The 18251-nt window shown below is 44.4% G+C and overlaps 2 protein-coding genes across 4 annotated transcripts in view; one reads left to right on the top strand and one right to left on the bottom strand.

Annotated features, from left to right (window-relative positions):
- asap1b (ArfGAP with SH3 domain, ankyrin repeat and PH domain 1b) overlaps positions 1–4663 on the bottom strand; it is a 40415-nt gene extending 35752 nt beyond the window's left edge. The window contains exon 1 of one of the 3 annotated variants that reach the window (XM_061805395.1): positions 3839–4663. In XM_061805395.1, the coding sequence (XP_061661379.1) occupies positions 3839–3964 (126 nt within the window). In that variant the 5' untranslated portion in view covers positions 3965–4663. The remainder of the gene's footprint in view (positions 1–3838) is intronic. The other 2 variants (XM_061805394.1, XM_061805393.1) reach the window with 2 other exon arrangements.
- Positions 4664–6077: 1414 nt separating this feature from the next.
- nfx1 (nuclear transcription factor, X-box binding 1) lies at positions 6078–16947 on the top strand. The gene is made up of 23 exons (XM_061805811.1): positions 6078–6327; positions 7074–7808; positions 7882–8043; positions 8177–8254; positions 8367–8472; positions 9150–9221; positions 9309–9448; positions 9623–9722; positions 9809–10026; positions 11440–11537; positions 11622–11652; positions 11737–11819; positions 12517–12625; positions 12744–12863; positions 13248–13327; positions 13404–13637; positions 13719–13792; positions 14476–14577; positions 14638–14775; positions 15623–15689; positions 16194–16339; positions 16524–16628; positions 16703–16947. The coding sequence occupies exons 1-23, from the start codon at positions 6309–6311 to the stop codon at positions 16779–16781; spliced, it is 3096 nt and encodes a 1031-aa protein (XP_061661795.1). The 5' UTR covers positions 6078–6308; the 3' UTR covers positions 16782–16947.
- The last annotated feature ends 1304 nt before the right edge of the window (positions 16948–18251 follow it).

The following is an 18251-nucleotide window of genomic DNA, read 5'->3' as shown; positions in this document are numbered from 1 at the left end:
CCTATTTAGCAAAAGTGAAGGTTGTAGCTACGTAGTTGTGTACTAATATTAGTACTTTGGTCGGACAAATGAGAAAATCCACTAAGTTGGTGCCAATGTAGAGTGTAGTTAGCGAGCTACAGCTAAAGCTAGGTAGCGAGTCACATATTAGAATGTTTCTAGTAGAAAGAGAAGAAATTGCCCGTGTTAATTAGCTACAACTAGCATAGTTGGCTATTGTTATAGTTAGGTTGTTACACGGGTAACTAGGTCGGTATGGAAAGGACAAAACTAGGTACATAGAAGCTCATATTATAAATTTGGTGGAAAAACAAATGTTAACATGTTGGCATCATAGCTAGCTATCTGGCAAAAGTTATTGTGAGGTGAGTACTATAGACAGATAGAAGATTGGGATAACATTACAAGCAAGAAGAAAAATAAATGAGCTCCAGAGCTAGCTAGAAACTTGAAGACTAGATGAACAGATAGGTAGTTAAATGGAAGCTAATATTAGCATAACATTAGCACATGTTGCTGCGGCGACGGAGCAGGGAGCGATCAATAATGAATGGGAATGAAATAATGAGTCAGCCTGTGGTCAGCTTTCAGCCTCAGGTTACATTCCTGAAATATTTACAGAGTACTTTTGCATCATTCGCTTTGCGAACGCGGCAAGGGAAAAACGACAAAAGAATGGAAATGTCGCAGAGTTGAACACGTCCACCCTGTCATGTGATCCCGGTAACCAAGAGGCGGGGGAGAGATAAAAATCCATAGTGGCTACTGGTGCACATGGCCGCCGCTCTCCTCAGACAGATGTTTTTCGTTTGGGGAGGTTTCCTACCACCCCAGCTTTTTCCTCAGTACAACTGGCGGACAAGCTAACTGACGCTTATTCGAAACGGAGCACAGATTAGCTGCTAGCATTAGCTAGCGGGCCAAAACACAGAAGAAGTCATAGTGGCATATGCAAAACGTGAACATTTGCTTTTTTTGTGACACTCACTCCGAAAGCACCAAGCTCGACAACTCATTGCCGTGCTAGTTAGCCGCTAGTGATCATTCCATCTTCTTTTCACTTCTTCCATCCGAAAATATTCCGCGTACGGACTCCACCAAACGCCAGGGGGCCTGCGGGCGCTCCAGGTCGGCGGCGAGCCTGTTGTGTTCTACGTTTGAAAACGAGGTCACGTTTAGGCATCGGAGCGAAGGTGTGCGTCTGTGCGAGATTCCCCCGGTTTGATGCTCCATTTAATCGGGATGCCAGGACGTGGGGGGGTGGTCCTGAGGTGGGCAACACACGGGAGGCCCCCCGGCCCGCCTGACCTGATTACGCGGGCCGGGACGTGATGTAAGATGACACAGCATGAAGAATAACGCAAAAAAGGTGCGTTGTTGTTGCCGTTTTTGGCGCACGTAGCTAGCGCATTTGGCTTTTTCTCGCTAATCTGTGAGCTCCAGCACTTGAACTAGCTACTGTTCCCGGGAAATGCATCTTGAACGTCACTCAGAAACCTCACGTGACAAATATTCCAAGACTTCCATTCAACTATGATAAAAATGTTACTATTTTGTTTGTCTTTTTGTGTGCGTGTGTGTGTGACACTCATTCCCAACGAAGGCCCAAGGCCGGTGCCAGCTAGCGGCAAACGTGCCTCAAAAAAGTGAGCCAAAAACTTGAAATGCGGTGATGCAAAACGCCATGCAAAACATCAACATCATACAGAAAATTTCAGTTGAGATATTATTAAGTTTGCTCGCACGTTTGTGAGCCTTTTTCCTAAAACGAGGAGCAGCCTCGCAAATGTGACGTAAAAACTCGAGAACGTCAGACCTTTTAAGTGAAGAAATAGCACACATGCCAGCCTATGGAAGTAGACTAGTGCCAACGGGATTTGAATTTGAAATGTAAAGTGATGACATTTTCAATAGTTGCTACAATTCGCTGTCTGAAATTCAATTGGCTACAATCATTAAACTAACCAAAAAAAAAAAAAATGGATAGCGCATACACATCGATTGGTTGGAGCCACTTGGCCGCCATCTTGGTACTCCCAAAACATGTGGAGGACACAGTTTACGGGTTGGATTATGGCAGGGTTTTTTTTTCCTCAAAGTTTGCCATGTAGAATTAAAACTGGTCGTGTGAGCTTTGACATTTTTTTACTTCTGGTAACATGAAGGATTTTTAATTTGACTTGGTAAGACAAAAACGGCAAAGTGCAAAGGAAAGACATAGAACACCGTGACTAGCGAGAAACCTTGGATATTACCTCGGGCCCAATTTCCGTGACATGTTAACTTTTCCCAAAGTACGCCGTGAAGCACTATCATCATAACATAGCAAAAATCCAAGCATTATTTTGTCATAAAAACATTCCATTTTAAGTCAGTCAGTTAGATATATTTTTGGAAATAAGGACTCGCAATGGAAAAATACATGGTAAACGCTAAAAAGTTCATTTGTTGTCTCTGCGACGTCCTATTTCAGACGGAAAATTTCAACTTGTTTCCTCGCATTTGAAAATCGAATTCAATTTGCAGAGTTCTGTATTATGAAATTCATCAAAAAAATTCACAGAAAATGTGATTTCTTGCTTATCCAATGATGAAGTTTGGGAAAATATTGGCCTATAAAGGTCAAGCAGAGAGTGAACAACAACGACCGTAAACAAAACTTTGTTCAAGTGAATTAAGCATAGCAGAAAATTAAAAAAAAAAAAACCTTTATAAACAAACTTTAACAGCCTCAAAGTAAATCTTTCTAACTTACCTGTGGAATGTTTTCTCACAGCCACGAACCTGGCGATTAACGCACAGGTCGGGGTGCTTGTTTTCGGAGTATCAAGATGGCGGACGGCAACTTAATTTTTGGTGGCCAATGAGCCATCCAGTATTTTTTTTTTGTGGCTAAAATTCACCATCTAAAATTCACCGTCTGCGCCACCAGGCAGAACAACCAGCCAATGGCAGTTCAGCTTTCTTAGTCACCTGCTAAGAAAGCGTAACCGGATTGGCTGGTTCGGTTCTAACGTGATGGCACAGACGGTGAATTTTAGACAGCAAATTGTCGCCACTTGAATGGACAGGTTTCCAACTATGCCATCTTGTGTGTCATCGAGGTCAGCGAACTCAGCTGATAGGTGAAGCGTTAAGTTTTTTTTTTTTTCTTCCTGTCGTTAACTTATCCGATTCGTCGAAGGACTGCGGCCGATGTCATTGGAAACCCGTCCATTGTTAACGTCGGAAAGGTTACGCTGAAATCCAACGACTGAAAATGCGATTTCAAATTCAAATCCCGGCAGCGGCACTGATCTGCTTCCACACCGGCCTAGTTGGCGGAAACTATTGCAACGAAAGTCCTGCAAAAAAAAAATACACAAACTCGGGAGGATGAATCATCGCGATGCAAAACATATCTAAAATATCTCTTGTTGACCACTTTTTTTTTTTTTTAGGCCACTCTGGTTCAGCCATGAACCTCCAAAGCACGTCACCGCTCGGCGGTTACGTAACCGACACATCCTCCATCACGGTTGCCCAATCCCGCTCTTTATCGAGCTCTTATGTGGCAAGAAAAGGACCAGGAGGACACGCGAGTTCACCTTCAGAGAGGGGGGGGGGGGAGCCAGAGCGCTTGGGGGGCGTTCACGTACTGAAGGAGAAGAAGAAGAAAGAAAGAAAGACCCCCCCCACTTCATGCTTCTAATGCATTGAGGAAAATTGCATGTAAATAGCCTACAGGTGCTACGATCAGAATGCAAATGCACACGGTTGCAGTGGTATAAACATTTTTTTTTTTGCACGCATCCTGTGTAGGTGGTGGTGCCAAATCCCCCCCCCAAACAACACTCACCTCTTCTAGAACGTTGACGGTGTTCCTGCAGCTCTGCAGCCGGGTGGTGAAGCTGGACGTGGTGGGCGAATTGTAATCCTCGGTGGTCTCCGAGAGGAACTCGGACACAGATATCTGATCCGGCATCCTCGGCGGTCGGGGTGGTGGGGAATTTGAGGAGCGAGAACTTCAGGGGGAACACAGCATGTAAAACGCGGGTCGTGGAGCGAGGGGTGGGGGGGTGTCCGGGTGGGGGGAGAAAAGCAGGGCGAGTCCGACAGAGAAGGGGGGTGGGGGGGGTGAGAAAGCGGATTTTCCTCGTCGCTACGGAGACGATTAAGTCTCGTTTCCCCCCCTCGCAGATGACTTCAATGCTCCCCGGGAGGTGAAGAATTAGCTCGATTTTTTTTTTAGCCGAGAAAGTGGGAGCGTGGAAAGCTGTAAAATAGCGCGTCTTAACTCGACCTCGGAGGGACGACAGCCGACGGCCACATTATGCTCTACAGATGTTCCACCAAAAAAAAAAAAAAAAAAAAAAAAAAACCCGAGCCCAGTTTTGCTCGAATCGTCCGCCGACCGTCCTCCGTTCGCGCTAAGCCTCCTCGCTATTGTAGTCCATGGCGCGCGGATGTCATCCCCCGAGTGCAGCGGGCTTCCGAGCTGCTTCCCTCCGCTGCTTTTTTTCGGAAGTGTTTTGCTTTTTTTTTGGGGGGGGGGATGCTTTTATAAAGGTTTTCGTGCCGCAGAATCATCCGACGCCGTCACTCTGACCAAGCTGCTCTCCTCTGAGGAGGAGGAGGAGGAAGAAGAGGAGGAGGCGGTGCGGGGTGAGCGCTAAGCTAGCAGGCGTCCAAACTGGCCACTTCTTGTTTCTGGCTTTTCAAAATAAGCCGGCGTTACAAAGAAAACGTATGCGCAAACGACAAGGCGGACTGGGGCGGCGTCGTTGCTGTCGTTTGCTATTGTCGTTTGGTCATTTCCCACCACATGCAATGACAAATAAACAAACTATTGAAGTTTAGCTATCTTTTAGCCGCAATCGACATTTTTTTTCAAAGCCCATTTTATTTTGTATACACATCACATAGATATTCACGAGATAGTGCTTATCAGTTGTAACTTGACGCACATTCCCCTTTTTTCCATGTTTCGCTTAGCTGCCACTGCGCATGCGTCGTATAACTGCAGCGAAGGCTGCTGCTGCTCCTGCTTAACGTTGGCCAGACCTTCCAGTCAAACACGCACAAACGTGGCTTGTTTACGATTATTTTTTTACACACGTCGAGCAAGATACATTTTTATTTCATTTAATGCGAGGGAGGGAAACGGAATTCGAGAGAGAGAAATGGAATTCGAGAGAGAAATGGCTATGACCAAGAAAATTCATGCAATCCGCTTACTTTCTTCCTTCTCGAGAATAGAGGCATTAAAATTATGCTTTTAGCAAGGATATAAATAACTGTCAAAGCATATAAGCATTGCATACTGTGGCGACATATTTGTTTTTCCCCCCACTATCTCATTTGACTTACAAAAGCAGTGTGTGTTGTTGTATCAACAACACACCAAGCGCCATCTTGTGGCTTGTAGCGTGCAGTCCTAACACTCCATTTTTCCATTTTCCGAGCTGCTAAATAATACTCATTCATTTTTGATAAGGGTTGATGCAAAGAGTATACCGGATGTACTCCCAAAATGCCCAAATCATCGTTTAAATTTGACAAAATTCTGATTTGAATGTTGTTTTATGATTTAATTTAAGTGACAAACACAAATGTCAATATATTCATATGAAAACGTATTTTTGTAGTACTTTTTTTTCGCCGATGTATGTCCTATCGTGAAGATAGTGTTTGCATAGTCTTATCTTTTACATTAAATATTAGACTAAAACATTTCTGTTCGGAAGTGACGTACTAGTTTCCCTCGCGTGACGTTCTCACACGAAAAACGTTTAACAGCGTTTCTTTTCAACGCCATTCATTCATTGTTTGTAAATATTAATCACAAATGTATTTAAATTGATTAAAATCAGAATTAGCTGAATGCAGAGCTATTTCTACTCCTTGTTACTCGTTGTATTCAATAAATAAAATGCTACATTTATTTTACATCTTTTTCCATCCATGTACGCTGCTTAATTTCCTTAATTTAATTATTAAAAAGAAAAATGAAACGGCGTTTTTCCCTCTTTATGCGAAGAATAACACATTAAATAATGTTTATTGATATCAGGAAGTGACGTAGACCACTTCGCCTGCGTCATCCTATGGCCTGTCTCCCATATTAGCGGCTAAGCTAACAGTTTATTAACAGTTGAGCTGAACCGCACCAGACTAGACAGAGATATTTGTCTCCACCTAAAACACAATTAAACAGATTTTTAAAAGCACTTACTATTGGTTTCCTAGAGGACGCTTGTCACTTCCCGTAGACGGACATTTATGCGCAACTTTTTGACGAAGGAGAGGTGATAAAACAGCTGGGGTGAATGGCTGAGGGCTCCTCAGGTAAATCAACGCTGTCTAATTTAACCAAATCGTTCACTTCGACAGGTTGTCTCTGTCTAAAAGTGTCGAAATGGAGTTCTGGGAGTACACAAACTCAATATTAGTTTTCCCTTAAGGCGTTTTTCCATGTTAGCTCCTTGAAGTTAGCCTGTTTCACTTGAGGTCATCTCACGACGCTGTTTTGACGTTTTATTCATGAGCGAATTATTAAAGCAATACTGTATCATATTTAATTAATTAAATTATTAAATCAATACTGTATAATATTTATACACGTGCGATGCTATTTGTTGTTACTATCCGAGTAAGCTACTGGGCTGTGTGAGGACTTCACCCTGGACTTTGGAACATACCAATAAATAAAATACAAATCATGTAACTTTAGAGGGGAGATATCATGTAAAATTCACTTTTTTTCCTATATTCTATACAAATGTGTCTGGAGTACCTTCCCACCTAGAAAGCGTGAAAAATAACCAACTAAGAAATTATGTTGTGTTATTACAGTGTTATTAACAAATGCTTCTGATAGCGATGTTCATCCAAGTTAAAGTGGGATTGGAATTGTAAAAAAAAAAAAAAAAATCCTTTAAATATCAGAATGTGGATGACCTGTTTTTTAATATTTAAAAATAAATGGCCAAGACACTGTCGGAAGAAGTCAGCTCACTTGATTGCAAGTTTTGCCTGATTATTGTTGTATTTTTGTATATTTCTGATTGTATATTTGTATGTTCTGTATCTAGACCCACCAGACCTCAATCCAGAGGGCACGTCATATCATAAAAAGCCACACGACTACAAATCCAGACGTGGTCAGTCCAGATACAGCAGTGACCGACGCGCAGGCGGTCCCGCTCAACAACACAGCCACCCTCATCAAGGCTTCCAAGCGCCCTTTGCCCACCCTCGCAACTCGAATCCCGTGGCCTCCCAGCATCAGAACCATGAACAGGGCGATCCTGCCGGCAGGAGGCGAGGACGAGGCCGGCGGGACGGATTCCAGAGCGCCAATGGGAATTTTCATACCCCGCGGTGGAAAAGAGGTTTCGCTTGCGAGCATTCAGACGACGGGCCCGAGTCGACGAACTGGCGGCGGGGCGACAGTGGCAGGAATTCGGAGCAGAGGAAGTTCAGGTATGACAACCACAGCCGAAAGGATGAGATTCATTTAAGGGAGAAGAACACCGCCGTTGGGCGTCGAACCCCAGATGACATTGGCGGAGAAGATGGAGAAAAGACCCTGCGAGCCAGGAGGACCAGTCCCGATCACCAGAGGAAACAGCCCATACAGAGGCGACAACAAGGACCGATCAAACCCCCCAAAGTGCCAGCACAGGAGGAGAGGGACTCGGATAGGGGACGCGTTTTCCACGATGACAATGCCAGACGACGCCTGGGTGACTATCAGAGAGGGCACAGGAGACCCCAGAACCACAAGAGGAACCTAAACATCCCAGAGAGCAACGAGACTCAGACGGGTTTGTCAAGACCCGGGCATAGTACGGCCCAAGGCAGTCCTGTAATATTCCATATTCCGATATTCTGCCACAGGGTGTCTGATCGAGCAGCTGTCGGCGGAGAAGTACGAGTGCATGGTGTGCTGCGACGTCATCCGCCTCATGGCCCCCGTGTGGAGCTGCCACAGCTGCTTCCACGTCTTCCACCTCAACTGCATCAAGAAGTGGGCCCGCTCGCCCGCCTCCCAAGCAGACGGTGCGTCCTCGGGTACAACTAGCAGTAGATTTATCCACTTGTACCGGTATTCTGAAAGAAAGATTGCATTTTTGTTGTTGAAACTAATTTCACAATCAAAATTCTTTTTTTTTTTTTTTTTTTTCACGTTTAGATTCCGCTGATGGTTGGCGTTGCCCCGCCTGTCAGAATGTATCACTTAAACACCCGGCCTCCTACACCTGCTTCTGCGGTTAGTTTATTATTATTATTTTTTTTTTGTCATTCAACATTGCCATCAAGGGCTTCACTGGAAGATGAAATGTGCCGATCAATACGACGGCGCTCCCGCCGCCTCCCGACAGGCAAAGTGACCAATCCGGAATGGCGGCGCAGCGAGATCCCCCACAGCTGCGGCGACATGTGTGGGAAGAAGAGAAGCGGTGTGGACTGCAACCACCCCTGTAACATGTGAGACCCAATACGTACTCCATTTTTACCACTAAGTTGTTGAGATTAAAATATATATATAATATATATATATATATATATATATACACACACAGTGGTACCTCGGTTTTCGAACGAAAATCGGTGTTCGAACGCCCCGACAGGCTGACCCATGACCATTTGTTATTGTGCTTTCGAACACACCCCCGGAAAAAAATGGAAGGAGCTGCCAGGCAAAAGAACGGGAGGAAGACCGAAGAAAAGGTTGATGCATGTTGTGAGGGAGGAGATGAGGACAGTGGGTGTTAGAGACCCCTAACGGGACAAGCTGAAAGAAAAAGAAGAAATTATTGCTTGTTTAAAGTTATTCTGCACTTTTGCACCTAGCATACTCTACTGCTAATGCAAAAAATAAATATATTTCTTCAATGATTTAATTATATAAAGTATTTAAACTATACAGGTATTTCTACTATGCAGATTATTATCAGGAAAAGCTAAAAAAAATATATCCAACGCAACGAATACTGGAACGCATTATTTCATTTTCCATTCATTGTAATGGGAAAATGCGCTTTGGTTTTTGAACTTTTCAGTTTTCAACCGGGCTTCTGGAACGGATTGTGTTTGAAAACCCGGGCACTACTGTATATATAAAACGTAATGTATTTTTTGTTTTTCTTCTTCTTTTCCTTCAGTTTATGCCATCCAGGACCTTGCCCGCAGTGCCCCGCCTTTGTGACAAAATTCTGCGTCTGTGGAAGAACAAGGTAGCGCAATGGGTGTCCCGATGCTTCCTGCCATTCGTTGCTTTTCCCACACATCCCCTTTCTCGCCGTTTTCTTGCCTTTCCCCAGTCAGCCCATGCGCTGCAGCCAGGCGTCGCTCCTCCGCTGCGACAAGGCGTGCGGCGCTTGGCTCAACTGCGGCCGGCACACGTGCGCTCAGGTGTGCCACGGCGGACCGTGTCAGCCTTGCCAGCTGCGAGTCCTACAAGGTGATCAGATTTCTCAGATGGCAGCAGTGACTGTGCTGTCTCATTGCAGCCGTGTTGATAGTGGAAGCAGTGCACATCAGAATCGTCCTAACAACAAAAATCTATTTATTGGGCAGTCCTGCGTAGAGATCTTTTATTAACATCCCAAATATGAATCCTGTGACATCATTCTAGCCTGCTACTGCGAAGCCTCCACTCGCGAAGTCCCTTGTGGCACAGATGAAGATGGATTTGACGGTTCGGGGAATTTCTCCTGCCAAAAGACTTGTGGAAAGTAAGTTTGACGACGTGGAAAGTAACTCATCATTTTCCCCCACCCCCCGTTTCCGTGAACCCGCTAACACCTCCCACTTCTGCCAGAATGTTAAACTGCGACGCTCACCGGTGCCAGCAGCCGTGCCACCGCGGGCCGTGCCCGCCGTGCCCTCGCTCGCCCAGCACGGTCAAGACCTGCCCGTGCGGCCAGACGCCGATGGGCAAGCTGCTGGAGCTCGGCTGCCTGGAGCGGAAAAGCTGCTCTGATCCCATCCCTTCTTGCGGGAAGACGTGCAGCATTCCTCTTCCCTGCGGCTCGAATGGTATGATAAAAACTATTCATTCCTATTATTATTATTTATTTATTTTTTTCAATGCTTGGCTCCAGCAAAGCACCCATTGCCATTTTAGTCTGCAGAGGGCGCTGTGACCGCTAACTGTCTGCAGAGCTTTACAACCTTTGAGCTGAGACCGCTGATATAAAAAAAAAAAAAAAAAAAAGACTGGATAGCGCTATGTCGATTGGTTGAAGACAGTCGGCCGCCATCTTGGTACTCCCAAAACGTGTGGAGGACACTGTTTACAGGTTGGATTATGGCGGGGGTTTTCCTCAAAGTCTGGCATGTAGAATTAAAGCTGGTCGTGTGAGCTTGACATTTTTTTCAATTCTGGTAACATGAAGGATTTTTAATTCGACTTGGTTAGCCAAAAAAGGCGACGTGCAGAGGAAAGATATATAACAGCGTGACGACCAAGAAACTTTGCATATTACCTCGGGCCCGATTTCCGTGACACGTTAACTTTTCCCAAAATATGCTGTGACGGACTATCATCATAACATAGCAAAAAAGTAAGCATTTTTTGTCATAAAAACATTACATTTTAAGTTAATCAGTTTGATATATTTTTGGAAATAAGGACTCGGGGAAAATGGGAAAATACATGCTAAATGCTAAAAAGTTCATTTATTGTCTCTGCAATGTCCTATTTCCGACTGAAAATTTCAACTTCTTTCCTCGCAGTTGAAAATCAAATTGAATTTGCAGAGTTCTGTATTGTTAAATTCATCAAAAATTCCACAGAAAATGTGTTTTTCTTGCTCATCCACTGATGAAGTTTGGGAAAATATTGACATCGCTTTTTTTGCGAAAAACCGTCGGCCTGTAAAGGTGAAGCAGAGAGTGAACAGTGAACAACAACAACCGTAAACAAAACAATGTTCAAGTGAATTAAGGTCATCAGAAAAAAAAAATCCTTCACAAACAAACTTTAACAGTGTCAAAGTAAATCTTTCTAACTGAACTGTGGAATGTTTTCTCACAGCCATGAAACTGGTGAATGCTGTTAATCGCTATTTTTGTTTCGGGAGTATCAAGATGGCGGATGGCTATTTAATTTTTGGTGGCCAATGAGCCATCCAGTCTTTTTTTTTTTTTTTTTTTTTTTTTTTAAGATCAGTGGCTGAGACATGCATTTGAGAATGGTTTCACGGCGCACCACCAAACAAAAATTGCACAAAAACTATATACAGTGAAATAACAATGGCGTTGTCTCAATTTACTAAGAAATTGACTTACTTGGTGTGCTATCTGGGCCTGTTTGGTTGACTATAAAGCTGATTTACAAAGCTGCAAAACTGTTTTTCTTGATCCCCTTTTCATCAAACACCACAAAAAATAATGCGGAATGTGTCTAATTTTCATATTGTCCCATAAATGTTGATGAACTCGTTTCAGACACGATCCACCATTGTGACAAGCTGTGCCACGAGGGTCCCTGCGGGCCCTGTTCCCTCACTTCTACCATTAGATGCCGATGTGGTTTCAAGACAAAGGTGGGCAGAAACGCCACCGCAACGTGCGGTTACCCAGTCGAGTTTTAGTTTCACAAGCTGACTATTTTGTGTCGAACTTTCAAGGAGGTGCCGTGCGCCACAATCCAAAGAGAGGGTGAGCTCATCGGATCCAGGGGAAGTGGGTCTTACCGGTTGAGTCGTGGCAACGTTATTCGATGCTTCTTCTCTTCCATTGCAGAGGAGCTCGTGTTCACCTGTGAGAAGCGCTGTAACAAGAAGCGCTCCTGTGGCCGCCACAAGTGCGGCGAGCTGTGCTGCGTGGTGAGTTTTGGTTGGGGCTAGGGATTTTTTTTTATCAACGCAACTGAGAACTCTTTGAAATTGTGGTGGTGGGGGGGGGGATGGGGGCGGGGTGTAACGTACCGTAATTCCCAGCCTACAGAGCGCGCCTCACCCAGTAAATTTGTAAAGGAAATACCATTTGGTACATGCATAAGCCGTAGCCATGTAAAAGCCGCAGGAGCCGACATTGAAACACGAGATATTTACAAAGAAAGACAGTACACAGAGAGTTTTAACGCTAGCGCTTCCGCGCACGCTAACACTAACGCCAGCCACGTTTAAAAAAACAAAAAAAAAAAACAAAAAAAAACATCCTGGTAAAAATCACCGAGACACGGCAGTAACACGCTCGCGCAGCACTAACAGGGCCGGGCCGGTAAAAGTCGCTTCCTCGGCACATATATTCCGACGGTCTCACTCTTACCTTTTCCGCTCAAGTGCCCCCTCGCGGCCGTGAGAAAAAACACACAAATTATGTATGTATGGTCTCCCTGGTCTGGAATTGAGCATTCTCTTTCCACCGCTCGCTTTTTTTCGGCTGCCCTACCACACTGACAATGGACCAAAATAACTGGCTGGCACTGAACTTTTGAACTGTACAGTTTTGGGATTGATTTTGTAAGTTTTTGGTTTCATTGGGATGTTTGTGTGTGTTTGTGTACCCCCTTTCGTGCAGAGCGCGGATCACAACTGCCAGCTGATCTGCGGCTACAAACTCAACTGCGGCCTGCACCGCTGCCAGGAGCCTTGTCACCGTGGCAACTGTGAACCCTGCTGGCAGTCCAGTGAGTCACATAAAAAACTATCTTCAATCACGCTTTTAGGGCGATTTTGCTTCTATTTGGTCTGAACGCAATGAGCCGCGACCGTGCATTTCTTTCTTTTTCGTTCTCGTGTTTGCAGGTTTCGACGAGCTCACGTGTCACTGCGGGAACTCGGTGCTGTACCCGCCCATCCCGTGCGGGACCAGCCCGCCCGAGTGCAAGAACTTGTGCACCAGAAGACACGAGTGTGACCATCCAGGTAAAACGTGTTACACGTTGGGTAAAAATTTTAACCGATTATTTAAGCTCAGCACATGACGATCTCACACATAATGCGGGGCGGGGAGTGGTTGCAGCACCAAGACTGACCTGCGAGAGGCAGCATAGTGCTAAAGGGTATCGAGACTGCCAGGAAATACAAAGAAGAAAGAGTAGCGGTCATAATGGAAGAAGGCGGGCTGACTGTTCTTCTTTTTGTGTCTTTATAATGAATTTTGGGACGCATTACACAATTTTTCCCATCGTCAATGTTGCACAGGTTTAATAAGTACAGTGTTGCCCCCCGACCGTTTTCCAAGGAGGGGAAAGAAAGAAAGAAATATCAAACAGTCGATGAGACGTTAACAAAAAGTCTGCTCTTTAGTGTTCCACAACTGCCACAGCGAAGAGAAGTGCCCCCCCTGCACGTACCTCACTGACAAGTGGTGCATGGGAAAGCACGAGGTGACGTCGGACTCTCTCGAATTCACACGGTTTTTATTTTTTATTTTAAATCAAGTGTTAACCTCAATTTTTTTAGCAACGCAGCAACATCCCATGTCACCTACAAGACATTTCCTGCGGGCTGCCGTGCGGCAAAACGCTGCCGTGCCAGATGCACCGCTGCAAGCGCATCTGCCACCGCGGCGACTGCTCGGCGGCGGCGGACGCGTGCGGCCAGCCGTGCACGCGGCCCCGCCCCGACTGCGGCCACGCCTGCGCTGCCCCCTGCCACGCGGGCGCCGCCTGTCCACGCGTCACCTGCCCTACTAAGGTAGAAAACTCAGTTCCAGTGAGACTTAATGAGGATGTTACAAGTAAAAATGTGTATTTTAATTTGGTTTAATACTCCTAGGTGGCGCTGCAGTGCGATTGCGGTCGCAGGAAGGAAATGGTGGCATGCACCGAGGCTGCCAGTTCATATCAGAGGTCAGCGGAATTGAATGAAATCGTTTGTTCGGCTTCCTCCAACATTCCAAAAACGTGCTTGTTAGAACCCCTGGCTCTAAAATGGCATTAGATGTGAATATGAATATGAATGAGTGTCTAAATGAGCTCGTCTGATTATCAGACAACCAGTCTGGAGATTATCAAGTGTTATATGTTTAGAAAACAAAAATTCTAAGCAACTGGAAACACATTTCTATCATTTATTGTAGTTATCAGAAAGCATTTTCCAAACGTTTGCTACTTAAAACTACTTTTTTTGTTTTAAACTGACCGTTTATATTTTCCAAGGTAGGTTTTTTTTTTCCGATCATCTTTCATAACACACGTGCATCCCAAGTTAGAATGTCATCAGATTTATTTTAAAAAAGTAATTGTAATTTTTTTTGGGGGGGTAATTTTTGTCATTTCTATTTTATTGAGAACATGAATGATGAGATTATCAGCTGCTGTATGAAATATGTCACTTTTGTATCGCGAATATTGAAATGAGTTTTCACTTTTTGAATTGAATGACCGAAAGGGGTTCAGTTGTACCCGATATTCATATTTTTGGGAGATGCTTGCAAAACCCTGACTATTTCACGTTGCGTTGACATCTTGCTGTACTCACTACACATGATATTAGTCTTTAAAAAAACCATGGAAATATTTTCCCGTCATAGGTACGCCGCCATCGCCATGGCCACCAAGCTGTCGGACATGCAGCTCGGCGACTCCATGGACATCGGCCCACTGCTCGCCAAGAAGGAGCTCAAACAGAGCAGGTGGACAAAAATGGCGACCGTCGCCCTGAACTCGTCGAACTTTCTGTTTTCGTCGTTCAGGCTGGAATGCGACGAGGAGTGCGCCACTCTGGAGAGGAACAAGCGGCTGGCCGAGGCCTTGCAGATAGACCCCTCCTCGGACCCCTTCAACGCTCGCTCCGCCGCCGTGTACAGCAGTAGCCTCAAAGACGATGCCAGGTCTGTTTTTTTTTTTTTTTTTTTTTTGCACGTACAGTAAAGCCTCGGTTCTCGAACGTCCCCGTTTTTTAACAAATCGGTTTTCGCATGAAAATTTCGAGATTTTTTTTACGTCTGTTTTCGAACGAAAATTGGTACTTGAACTTGGTACTTGAACGCCCCTGACAGAACCCAGAAATGTCATAATGCGCGCAGCGCAAGCAGCTGACCCACCCACGACGTGCTTTGTTATTGTTAATTTCGAACACACCCCGAAAAAACACGGAAATAATATAACGCGCGCGGCGCAACCAACGCACTTTTGTTATTCTGTATAACGCAGCGTCTGTACACAGACGTGTCCCGGTAGTGACTGTTTTTCTTCTTATCGAGGACGACCGTATTAACCCCCAATCATGGCTCCAAAGAAGGCAAGTTGCTTGTTTAAAGTTATTCTGCACTTTTGTTAATAAAAAAAAAAAAAAGTTTACAAGGCTGGTGGGCGAGTCGCTACAGATACAGCAAGGCAGTCCCGGCCTACCGTACTCTACTACTAAAGAATACATTTTAAACAAAAAATTTATATATTTCTTCAATTATTTTATCATATGAAGTATTTAAACTATAAATGTATTTCTACTAAGCAGTTTATTATCAAGAAAAGGCTTTAAAAAGCCTAATTTTTTTAGGTTTGGAACGCATTATTTCTTTTCCCATTCATTGTAATGGGAAACATTGTTTCTGTTTTCGAACAAATCACTACTCGAACCGTTTTCTGGAACGGATTGCGGTCGAGAACCGAGGCATCGCTGTACAGGTGCTCTTTGATCGCACAAGAACGTCACCCTCCGCATTTCTTCTCCTTTAGGAAAGACTTGAAGTTTGTCTCGGGTGTAGAAGAGACGATTAAGAATCTCGTGGAGATCGTTTCGAAGGTGAGGGTGGAGTTTGGACTAAAAAAAATTAAATAAATAAAAATGTTTTTGTGCCCCTTATGTATAAATTGATGGAAATTTAGGCTGCAATGTTGATCTGTGGTTAGCACATTTGAAATCTAGAAAATGGCCCAATTTTTTTTCTTTAATTGCTCACAAGTCAAAGCAAAAAAAAAAAAAAAAAAAAAAATCAGACAAACGATGACCCGGATCGGGAAAAACTTGCCAGATGGGTCGGTCACGTAGCAAGGCACCACTGTATACAGAATCTTAAAATGAACCATAATTATCTGACCTGTCAGTCGTCCAGCAGCTGTAGTCTGCGTCTAGATCTTGTTCTGGTCTTAACTAAATTAGTACCTTCCTCGGCCACTGGGAGAGATGTGCCACATTTTTATTTTTCCTCCTTTTAAGGTTGCAGGTGGTGCTACATACAAGGAAAATATTGCAGGCCAAATTTATAATTTTTTTATTTCTTTTTTGTTGTTGTTTGTTGTCGTCCAGGGCAAGCAGCCGAAGAAAAGCCACTGCTTCCAGCCCATGAACAGGGACCGCCGCAGGATCGTGCACGAGCTGGCCGAGGCCTACGCCGCGGAGAGCGTCAGCTACGACAGCGAGCCCAAGCGCAACGTGGTCGTCACGGCGCTCAAGTAAGCCCCGGAAAAGATGTCATTGTGATTTTGCTTTTTTCTTTTTTTTTTTTTTTTTTCGATGAACTGTAAGGGGCCAAGTCTATTAAACTGGTGAAAAATTGATTTTTGTCAGTAAAAAAAACCTTTTATTTCAAGACCAATGTCACCCAGCGCTATCTTTCGGATCTGGGCGTCTTCTCAGGGGGAAATCGCTGTGCCCAAAATGGACCCTGACCTCGCTGATCGAGCGCGAGACGACCGCCAAGGCCCCCGTGCCCATCGCGCACATCAAACAGCCCAGCAGCAGGTCGGTTCTCCTTCTTGCGCTTCTGTGAGCGGGTGCCGTTTTGCCGGACTCTTACGTATTGTAACTCCTCGCAGGGCCTCCGGCACCACCACCACCTGGTCCAAGCTGGTCAAAGAAGAACCGGTAATCGATTATTTCGATGTCCAGGACTGAACGTTTTGGGACACGGACGCCGTGAATGCTGCTTTTGAACTTCCACTCGCATGAATCCTGAATCAAGTCTTGAATTTTGGACACCCGATCTATTATAAAATGGCTTCTTCTTGTATGCAAGCAGTCCCCAAGGAAGAGGTACTTAAAATAAAAACGTGAAATAAATACGCTGCTCTTTGTTTCAAGGGTGCTTTTCATCATGTGCGCCAGTTCAGTGTCCCAACAAGGGTATAATTCAACATGAGATAAAAACTATTCCAAAGGTACACGAGTAAGTATGTGAGGTATTTCTGCTTGCATACAGCGAGCACTTGTGCTGTAAATCCCTGAAGCCTTCGAGAGTGGGCGGACGAGAGTGGGCTGCAGAGAAGCGCTTGAGCCATGAAAGTCTGTTGACTCACACCGCTGCTTATATCGTTCGTCAACTCAACAACTCCTGTGCAGCGAAAAGCTAGTTGCATAAACTCATCTTTCTGTTTTATCTCGGCATTATTTGCAAACTACAGTGAAGAAAATAAGTGTTTGAACATTCTGCTGTATTGCAAATTCTTATAAATCATGGAGGGGTATGAAATTCATCCACTATGAGAGAGCTACCACCCCCATGTTTCACAGTAGGGACGGTGTTCTTGGGATGGAACTCATCATTCGTCATACTCCAAACACGGTGAGTGGAATTACGGCCAAAAAGTTCCATTTTGGTCTCATCTGACCACAAAAGTTTCTCCCGTGACTCCTCTTTATCATCCAAATGGTCATCGGCAAACTGAAGACGGGCCTTGACCTCTACCGTACGCTTGTAAACACTTTCTATACACAAATACCTCAATATCATGCTTTGCTGTAATACGTTTTTTTAAAGATTTTTTTCACATAATGTGGGCTAGCAAGTGTTTATTTAAAAAAATAAAATAAAATCTGCAATGCAATCAACAATAGGTCAACAATAAGTGACTGTGGTGATGGAATTTTATATCCAGCCATCCGTTTTCTATATTTCTCTCATCTCTTTGCATTTTTTATCTATTAGCTGGAGTTTATGTCGGCTGACTTCGGGTGAAAGGTGGTGCACATCCTGGGCTGGTAAATGGTAAAAAAAATATGTTTTGGGTGGTGGTGCTGTACTGTAAAATATTGTGACAAACATCCCGGTGTAATGAGATGCATGCACATCTACAGCCAGAATACTGTAAATTATTGATATCTTTGAGCCTTGCGAGGCAGAATTTTAATGGGATCTCGCTGGATTTTGTTGGTGTTCCTAATGAAGTGGCCGGCAAGTATGCTGAATTTGTACATTCTCTTATTGCTTTTTTTTGTTTTGTTTTGTTGGTAATATGCCTTCACTTCACGTCCTTCTCGTTTTCTGCACACCCTGCATGTTTTTTCACACCCTCCCTCCCTGAAGAAAAAAAAAAAAAACAGGCAGTCTCTTTGTGTCTGCTATTTGAGAATTTGGGGGAGAAAAAA

The sequence above is a fragment of the Syngnathoides biaculeatus genome, chromosome 19 (assembly GCF_019802595.1).
Source record: "Syngnathoides biaculeatus isolate LvHL_M chromosome 19, ASM1980259v1, whole genome shotgun sequence".
NCBI classification, from domain to species: Eukaryota; Metazoa; Chordata; class Actinopteri; order Syngnathiformes; family Syngnathidae; genus Syngnathoides; species Syngnathoides biaculeatus.
The sequence above is the reverse complement of the archived record's forward strand: the minus strand, read 5'-3'. Positions and strand labels throughout refer to the sequence as shown.